This window comes from Mesoplodon mirus (assembly GCF_964341445.2).
Source record: "Mesoplodon mirus genome assembly, chromosome: 4".
Classification (NCBI taxonomy): Eukaryota; Metazoa; Chordata; class Mammalia; order Artiodactyla; family Ziphiidae; genus Mesoplodon; species Mesoplodon mirus.
In genome coordinates, this window is record NC_138979.1 from 180,615,538 (window position 1) to 180,625,977 (window position 10,440).

The 10,440-nt window shown below is 40.8% G+C and overlaps 1 protein-coding gene across 4 annotated transcripts in view; it reads right to left on the minus strand.

Moving 5' to 3' along the window:
- The window catches only part of ATG2B (autophagy related 2B), a 79,453-nt gene extending 69,088 nt beyond the window's left edge, over positions 1-10,365 (minus strand). For all 4 annotated transcript variants that reach the window (XM_082619257.1, XM_082619255.1, XM_082619256.1 and 1 more), the window contains exons 1-2: positions 9,751-10,365; positions 2,709-2,871 (exon numbers count right to left, since the gene is read on the minus strand). In XM_082619257.1, coding sequence (XP_082475383.1) covers positions 2,709-2,871; positions 9,751-9,912 — 325 coding nt within the window. In that variant the 5' untranslated portion in view covers positions 9,913-10,365. The remainder of the gene's footprint in view (positions 1-2,708; positions 2,872-9,750) is intronic.
- Between the last annotated feature and the right edge of the window lie 75 nt (positions 10,366-10,440).

Sequence of the window (10,440 nt, forward strand, 5' to 3'; positions counted from 1 at the left end):
AAATATTTTTAAAATAAGGGGAGAAGGGGCTTCCCTGGTGGTGCAGTGGTTGAGAGTCCGCCTGCCGATGCAGGGGACGCGGGTTCGTGCCCCAGTCTGGGAAGATCCCACATGCCGCGGAGTGGCTAGGCCCGTGAGCCATGGCCGCTGAGCCTGCGCATCCAGAGCCTGTGCTCCGCAACGGGAGAGGGCACAACAGTGAGAGGCCTGCGTACCGCAGAATAATAATAATAATAAATAAATAAATTTAAAAAAAAAATAAGGGGAGAATATTTGACTTTCCTTAGTAAAGTATTACTATATCTACTCAGCTTGGTTAAAATATAAAATATTCTTGTTAATTAAATACCAGATTATTAAGAATTTCCATGCATAGGATTACCAATTTTAAAAATACAGATACTAAATTTTACTAAGCATAACTTAAACGTTGGTGTTTCAGGCAGCATTTGGCATCATAATTCTTCAAATATATCTTTACAAACATCACTTGTCACTGAAAGAATTTAAGTTCATAATTTAAGATGATTCACCATCATGACTTTACTAGCTTATACATAAACACACTCTCTGCAGCAGACAATCCAAGATACAACATAGCACAGTGGTTAAGAATAGGGGCTCCAGAACTAGACTGCCTAGATCCAGATCCCATCTTTTCCATTTAATTAGCTATAACCTTGGACAAGTTATTAAACCTAGTATTTATGTTTCAATTTCCTATTCGGCAAAGTGGGGATAATTAAAAGTATCTATGTCAAAGAGCTACTGTGAGGACAGTACTTGTAAACCACCCAGAACAGTATCTGGCATGCAAGAAGCACAGTACACGTTTGATAAATCAGAAAACATCGTATGTGTAATTAAAGCTACCACACGCATATATTTGTAAACAATGACTTGCTACTACTTTAAATCTTTTCCTTCCCAAAGTTTTCTTCTGAAAAATTTCAATCCTAAGAAAGAGGTGTACAATGAACACCTGCATACCCTACACCTAGATTCATCAAGATTATACACACACTGAGACTTCCCTGGTGGTCCAGTGGTTAAGAATCCGCCTTCCAATGCAGGGGATGTGGGCTCAATCCCTGGTCGGGGAACTAAGATCCCATATGCTGCGGGGCAACTAAGCCCACGTGCCACACCCAGAGAGTCCGTACGCCGCAACTACTGAGCCCGCACGCCACACCTAGAGAAGTCCATGCGCTGCAACGAAGAGCCCACACACCGCAACAAAGAACCAGTGCAGCCAGGAAAAAAAAAAAGATTACATACACACTCTCAAACTTTCACTGAACTATTTGAAGGTAAACTGCAGACATCATAACACTCACTCCTAATGACTTCAGCATGTAACTCCTAAGAACAGGACCAGTCTCCTGCAAAAGCTCAATACCATTAACACACCCAAGCAATGTAACATTGACAAAATATCTTACATACATTCAACACCCAAATTTCCCCAGCTGCCTCAATAATACCCTTCATAGGAAAGAAAGAAAGAGAGAGAAAGAGAATTATGTGCTGCAATTAGTTATTCGTGTCTTTAGTCTCCTTTGATCTGAACAGTTCCTCCACCTTCATTGTCTTTCATGACACCGACATTTTTTTAACAGTACCAACCAGTTAGTTTATAGAATTTCCCTTATTTTGTATTTGTCTAACTGCTTCCTCGTGATTTGATTCAGATTAAGCACTTTTAGCAGGAATACTACATAAGTGATCACCTCTTTCTCAGTCCCTCAGTCAGGACACACATGATGTCAGTTTAACCCATTTTGGATGAGGTTAAGCTTGATCACTCCGTTTATGGTGGTGACTGTCAATTTTCTGCACTGTAAAAGAAACTTTTTCCCTCTGCAAATAATATGTAAACAGTGGGAGATATTCTGATACTGTCTAAAATGTCCAGTTTTTCAACAACCCTTCACCGAATGGTATCAGCGTTCATTGACGATCTTGATACCATTAATTTTTACTATGGTGGCTGAAAACATGGGGATATTCTATCATTTTTTTATGTTTATAAGTAGTAGCAATGAAGAGCTTTCCCTTCTCCTTGCCCCCTTTACATACTTATTTACTTATTTGTGTTGACATGGACTCAGGGTTTTTTTTTATTTAGTGTGTTATAATCCATTATTTTCATTATCCTTTTTGATGCTCAAGTTTTCCAGATTTGGCCAATGGGAGCCCCTTCAAGCCCAATCCTGTGTCCTTTAACATTTCTCCATCAATCTTTGAGCACTTCCTTGCTTTCTGGCACACTACTTTGAATCTTTAAAACATAAGTCACTTTTTATTCAGTATTGTGTAATAACTGATAATGGAAAAGAATTTGAACCATAACATATATACATATAAACATATAAATATGTATAACAATCACTTTGCTGTACACCTGAAGCATTGTAAATCAACTATACTTCAAGTAAAAAAAAAAGCATAAGTCACTTTAGATAACTGGTAACAAACAATTAAACCAATCATCTATATACTAAAGTTCCTGTAGGTAAATAGAGACAGAAATAACTCTGAAGATACAATCACATGCCCCCCACATGGACCATGCCCTAATATTTTATCTACTGAAAATCTCACAAATACAATGCAAAATTAATACTGAATTTAACGCAATTAGGTTACTTTCCCAATCTCTGAAAATTAAAAATAGAAACAAACAGAAACACATAATATACGCCTACCTAGGCGAGGTCTCGGTCGGAAGACCAGTTCTAACCCTTTCACTTCCAGTGCACAATTATCCTGCAGCAAGGAGCCCCATGGAACGGACAGAGAAATTGACTGTATGAATCCTTCAGTGACTTCTAAAGGCGCATCTGCTGACTCCAGGATCTCATTGAGACACTAAAGACAAAAAAAAAAAGTGCATTCTGAAATCACAAGAACAAGAACTTAATATTGTTAACTTATTCAGAGATGCTAAATATGCTCGTACATGTGTCAGGCTCTAAGGATAAAGAAAGCAGAGACCAAGATAAGGGTGAGTCCTGCCCCTCACTAAGCGGACAAAACAGCTTACCACAAAAGACACATTTAACTAAAGTGGGATAAGCTGCATGACAGAGGAAATACGCTGTACTATTTGAACCTAACCTAGAGATACAAGGCAGGCCACCTGAGGAAGTGCTATTTAAAGCTGAGACCAGAAGGCTGAGGAGTTAATTGGACACAGTGGTCCATAGAGAGACAATACCATGTAGAAGGCAGACGTCAGAGTGTACAAGCACACATATTTGAGATATAAGAGTTTTGGGCGGGGTGGGGGGCAGGTGTGGAAAAAGCTGCTTTAGGCTTTCCTGTAGCATGCCAGGGTGACAAGCGTGCCAGGGTGATGAGCCAGAGATAAGGCTACATAGATAAGGGTGAATGGGATCCAAAAAGCCTTGTAATTAATGTTAAAGAGTCTGAAATTTATCTCAAGGGCAATGTGAAGCCAGTGAAAGATTTTAAGCAAGCGCGCCATGATGGGGATAGAACTTGTAGTGAGCCACTCCTGCTGTCATGTACAGCATGTATCGGAGGAAAGCAAAACTCAAGCAGAAAGCACGTTATAAGGAAGAGAAACTAAAGTTTGGTTTGGCAAGGATAGTGACAATGAGGAAAGCTAGAGGAAGATGGATTTTTGTAATATATTAGGAAGTAGAATTAACTGGCATCATGAGGGGTAAAGACAAGAAGGAATGAAGAACGACTCGCAGGTTGCTGGCTTGGGCAACGGCTTAGACGGGGTGCCATTTACTGCGACAGGGGAAGGGGAAGGTGAGGAATTCAGTTCCAAAGAGAATAGCTGAGCAGACATCAAGGTGGAGATGTCTAGGAGGTCTAGAGCTCAGGAGAGCCATCTGGGCTTATAATACAGAAGGGCTTTATAAACACAGAGGGTAAATGAAGCCACAGAGGTGAGCAGAGACAGCCTGTGGGAACTAATGTAGAGTAAAAAGACAAGAGGCCTAGGACAGAATCCTGATAAACACCAACATTTAAGAAACAAGTTAAGAAAGAGGAACCTGCAAAGTAAACAAACAAAAAAGCAAACAGAGAAGTAGAAAGAAAATCAAGAGAGCCTCTTGCCCCAGAAAATTGTGGAAAGACAACATAAAGAGTGGTCAAGTGCAACAAGAACTAACAAGAAGTCAAAGATTTTTAAATGTCCACTGAATTTAGTGACATTTAGGGTATAGGTGATCCCACTGACAGCAATTTCAGTGAAGTTTTAACTAAAACAAAAGGAAGACAGATGGATGTAAATACAGTTAGTAGAAGAATTAAATGGATTTTTTTGAGAGACAATATACTTTTTAAATTAAAATAACAAAAATTTATTAAATGCCAGCCTACACGTAATGTGCTTCCTGTATGCTATGTTGCATAAGGGTAGTGTTGTAATTCTTTGTCTACAAACCTAACGTTGAACATTGAGATCTAGACTGGCTCACGTTCTATCACTGGAGGTTACTACCTTGATTTTTTTTTTTTTTTCGGCTGCACCACAGCACGCGGGATCTCAGTTCCCCGACCAGGGACCCGCGCCCCCTGCAGTGGAAGCACACAGTCTTAACCACTGGACCGCCAGCGAAGTCACTGGAAGTTACTATTTTAATAGGCTTTCTTCAAAATGGTGTTTGTGCGATCCTACAGACTTCCTAAAGAGTACATGGGCATGGATGGTTTTCAGGGATAAAATTCCAGATCCCCAATCTCCAAATATATTCTTTCCTAAAATGGACCTTCCTGAGAAGGGTACTTAAAGCAGTGGCATCATGTTGGGTCTCCTTTCCCATATTCCCTTGTACAGTCTCCCTTCTCCCACTGAGCCAAAAATGGCATATCTTTTTCCCTTCCTGAACCCTCCCTTACGCACTGCCTAGGACATAAAAATCTTCAGGCAGGACCAGCAATAAGTTTTCTGGTCTTTCCCCACCTTATACATATTTTTGGCATTGCCATTCAAAGAAATTCAAAGAACTACGTGATACTGCTACTGCAAAATCCCTGTAATTCTCATCTACTTATTTAGGACAGCAGTGTTTCTCAAGCTTGTAACAATTTTAAAAATTTAGAGTGAAATTTATACTGAACCCTATCAAATTCTAGTTGTAAGTATTTTCATCTATGGACACATGAGCAAATCAGGGAAGAGGGGAAAACACACCCATAACATCAATAAATATATTTCCAATAAGTTTTTATGTTTAGTTATTCAAATGTATAATATATTTACATTGTTTTGATCAACTGCCCTTAAAATTGTAATAACAAAACAATCCAGGGGAAAAATTCACTTAAAACCCAATGATTATGTGAAGGAGATACTGATAAGATCAATATGGTAAAAGCCCTAGAGCAACCACTAAAAACTCAAAAAAAAGAATCAATAGTGAAGAAATCATTATGGGAATTAAAACGTTACACCAGAAAATATTCACTTAATGCAAAAGAAAGTTGAATTGTGACAAAAATTTTTCGTATGATCGATTTCAATTTAGTTACATGTTTTTATTATAGAGAAACGACAGCATGATCAATAAAAGATGTAAGCATAAGATATACAAATTACGATAAAATTTTGCAGAGGAAGTTGGATGGACATATGAGTTCAATGGGAAAACATACAATGTTAAATTTCCAACTATTAAAGGTGACCTTGTTCAAGCATGTTTAAATATATAATGGCAGGTATTTAGATCTTACTGGGTAAAAAAACTATATTTTTATTATATCAGTATTTACATTATCCTTACAACTATTTAAACTTATAATGAAAACATTTTAAAGTCAATTTTAAAATGTACAAGGAATATGTTAGTATTTCAAAAATTTTTTAAAGAAAACTGGGCAAACATGTTTGAAGAATAGTCTTCTAAAACATAGTCTTTTAAAACACAGTAGCTCGGTCACTTACTAGCTGGGTGGCTTTGGACAAGTTTTTAACTTGAGTCACAATTTCCTCATCCATCAAATAGTGATACTACCAGTTTAAGGTTATTGTGAGTGTAAACGAAATAACGTGTAAAGCTACCAACATGGTTCCTGGTACCAAGTAAACACTCTATAAATGCTAGTTATTGTTCTTTGTCTTCCACACTGCCTACCTAGTACAATGATGAGTACTACTAGGGATTCAAGGTGTGCTTGGCAGGATGAAGAAAAGCAAACATTAACTTATACGCTTCTTTTTGATACCGTAAGACTAAATAGGAAAAGAATACATCCTTATTAGTTTAAGCCCAGGCATAAGAATTCAAATAAAGATAGAACAGATTTAAAAGTTGTACTATACTTAATGTACAAATGGGCATTTGCACTCTCACTCAGGCCATACATCAGACTGGAACAAAGAGAAGACTAGCAGTTCCACAGTGGGAAGGGTGGTACCTTTGGTTGGACGTTCCATTTCAGTGCACTGACACTTGAGCATACAGTCTACATAAGAAAAGCAGGCTTTTAAAGAGTAGAATCTTTGTGAGAGACAGAAAATGACAGTAACTTTCTGATTTCCTGGGTTTTCTTATGACCAAACATTTAGGAGTTGAATTTAAAGATAATAAGCAATTTTCTTCTTCACAAAGACTAGAATTTTAAATACGCCTGCCTTTTATGTGATGACAAATGGCTATCAGTAGTACATGCTACCTAGCAGGTATACTCCAAAACACAAAACACACTTAATCTGTCTTTTCAAAGTAAAGATACCACTTTATTAATGAGTGAGAAAAGTCACTGCTTTTCAAAGGATTTTTGTACTATGGAGAGGACATTTTGAAAAATTTTATTTGGAAATGTTTCCACAGTTACATGATTTTGTTGCTGAAAAAAATGTCTATTAAAAACACTATTTTTTTAAGTCGTTATCTACACAGGTTACAAAGGTTTGAAAACATGAAAAATTATCTCAGTAAATTTAAAGTCTTCTTAAAACAGTTTTTTAAAAGGAGTTTTAAAGTTAACCATATATATATATATATACATATATATATATATATATATAAAAGTGCTACATGTCCCAATTAATTAGCAAGAATAATTGACTGAGATCAAGGAAGAAGGGAATCTCACAGGCGATTTCAACACAATCCTGCGCATAATTGATGACTGAGAATTGAAACATTAGGAATGTTGTCAATAATAGGATTCTCCCGTTTGGATCTATGAATCTTTGTGAGGTATCTTTTTATCTGTCATGAAAGTCCTTCAAATCAAATGTCAAAAGTAACTGAATTTGCAATCAGAAGTTTAAATAGTTGTATCTAAACGTCACACCAAGATTGATCTTAGTCATAAACACAGCACACTATAATGAAATAAAGAAACCAGCAACAGCCTATGTTTAGTGGATACTGTATTTGACATTATCATTTTGGCTGGGCATATCCCTCACCTTCAAGAAGCAGAACAAAACATAACCTTCAGATTAAGTCCAACCATAAGTTACTTTTCCAATGATCCTGAAGTCAAACTGTAAAACTGAAATATTACCACCTCTGATTTCCCATGAAGATTAAATAAAACCTCGTAAATGACATGCCTAGTACAGTGCCTGAAATAAACAAATGCTCAGTTACATTAACTGCTCTTTCCTTGGCTTGAAGCCATGTGATTAATAAAGAAATAAAAGGCTTAAGGAGTGAGACTTGAATTCTCACTATACCACTTGCTAGCTGTGTGACTTGAGGCAAATTATTTAACTCCATCTGTAAAATAGTAATAATAATTCCCACCTTAGAGGGTTAATGTGAAAAGTCATTAAAGAATAATGCAGGGGCTTCCCTGGTGGCACAGTGGTTAAGAATCTGCCTCCCAATGCAGGGGACACGGGTTCGAGCCCTGGTCCGGGAAGATCCCACATGCCGTGGAGCAATTAAGCCCGTGCACCACAACTACTGAGCCTGCGCTCTAGAGCCGGCAAGCCACAACTACTGAGGCCGCGTGCCCATGCTCTGCAACAAGAGACGCCACCGCAATGAAAAGCTCACGCACCACAATGAAGAGTAGCCCCCGCTCGCCACAACTAGAGAAAGCCCGCGCTCAGCAACAAAGACCCAATGCAGCCAAAAATAAATAAATTAATTTAAAAAAAAGAATAATGCATACGCACAACATTGTAAATCAACTACACTTCAATAAATAAATAATAATTAAAAAAGAATAATGCAGCCAAGTCATTCAACCCAAAAAGGACTGTTAATAAATATCCAACCCTCCTCCTTAAAGACAGTCTATTCATAACTGTACCAAAAGGATAGACTTATGGGTCAATGAATTTTAAAATACCCATCAGAATCCTTATCTTTTGGTAAGAATTACAGCAATGCAGTACCCTGACACAGTGCCTGGCATGGAGTGGATACTCCATTAATGTTTACTGAACTCGGGTGAATTACTATGTCCAATGTCACTTGGCTAACTGTGGCAGCATGTGCTAGCCTGGGTTGGAACTAGGTCCTTCTGCTACTCAAGCCAAGGCTTTTCCCACTATCCTGTGTACTCTCCCTAGTTTAGGTCATCCACTTGCTGATAAAATTACATGCTTATTTACACCAGTACAAATTAATTTAAGGGTCATAGTAAGGTGTCACCATAATTTGAGTTTCTCAGGTTTCTACGGCTAAAGAAGTCACTACTCTGTTAAAATACTTTTACATAAAAGAAAAACAAACAAAAAAAAAACACACAAGCTTTTTACACAGCTTAAATCAAGAAAAAAATGTTTCCTTTTGTGTTGCCCAGCTACCACAGGAAAGTTACCTATATTGATGATTTCCTAAACGTAAACCGTGCTGGAACGTTTTCAGAATAGTAATACTTTAGAATGGTACAACCAACACAAACTGTAAGCCGCAAACTCTAGTGGAACAAATAAAGAGTTGGGGGAAGTGGGAGAGCCACTCCATTCTTGCCAAACTCAAGGCTGAATACACATGAAGTAAAATACTATGCACTGAAAACATACAGATGCAGGTTCAACTATACATGAAGCACCTGTTAAGACGAGTCAACTCACAACCTCTGGATGACAAGCGGAAAACAGGTTTTTAAATGTCTGAACGCTGCAGCTTCAGCGCTTTTCCAACACCCGCTGTTACGATCTGTCACGTGAAGCAAACAGGCACAACCAAGCATCACTATTAGAGCCACACTACCATTCACCGACTGGCCTTCTACACACAGTATCAAGCAAAAGCAGGCAAACCGGCAGAGGAGGGCTTCACCTACCTTTCTTCCAGATGCCAAACGCTGTACGGAGGCCGCGGTGTGCAAGTAACCAACCCCAAGTAAATAAATGAATAGCTAGGCACTCTGACATCCCCAAAGGTCCTCCTCATCCTTAATCTTTCCAGAGTGTCATCCCATGAAATACGACTTGTTTGCACAGTACCCCGCGACCCGTCCTTCCCCAAAGGGGCAGCACTGATCACCTCCTTCCATGGACCCCTTTCAGCCAGATTCACAGACACCCACCCCCGCCCAAACCACTGACTCCGCTGATTCCCACAGGGTAGACTCCATTACCTATGTTAAGTTTCTGAACACGTGATTTGGGAGAGCAAACTTGCTAGAAACAGATTACACTACACTTGAACACATTTCTCGGAGTACTACCCCATCCTGGAGCCAAACAACCCCCAGGGAGGGACTGAACGTCACCAATCTTAGATGACACTCGTTCGAATCGCGCTAAAGAGAAGACTGAGTCCCTCCCGGCTGGCCGCCGGCAGCTCTTACCCATTTGTCCAAGGGAACTTGGGCGAGGGACCCGGTGCCCTGGTACAGGTCCAGACTGAGCTGCTCCAGGCTCAGCTTCTCCTGCAGAAAGTGGCCCAGGTACCTCTGCAGGAGGTACCGACAGGCCCTCTTCTTGATGGACTCCGAAAACGGCCAAGGCATGACGAGGGCTGGCAGCTGGGCCGGCGGGGGCTGCGGACGGCTCTGGCCTGGGGGTCCAGGCTCCGGCTCCAGGCCGCTGCTGTGGCTGAGGTGGCGTCTCAGGTCCCGGCCGGCGAGCCCAGGCCGCGGCGAAGCCTAAGCCCGGGGAGGCCCCTCCATGCCCGCTCGGGGCCGGGAATCCCTCAGGGAGACCCCATCACCCGTGCCGCGCCGCTCGCGCTAGGCCTGGCGGGGACAAGGCGCGGAGGAGTCCCCGTCACCCCAAGCCCGGGGGCTTCCGAGGGGGTCCTAGTCGGCCCAGAGAGAGGATGCAAGAGATCACGCGGGGAGACGGCAGGGCCTGAGGCCGGGGCTGAGGCGGACACCTCCACCGCCGCTGCGCGACGAATTTGTTGTCATCCACGGGGCGCGCTCCCGACTGCGGGACGCTACCGGCGCGTCCGCGAGACACGGACTCCAGCGCGCGGCCGGGCAAGGCGGAAGTGACGCCAGACTGGGGGCCGAAGGAGGCGGGGAAAAGGGCCCGGA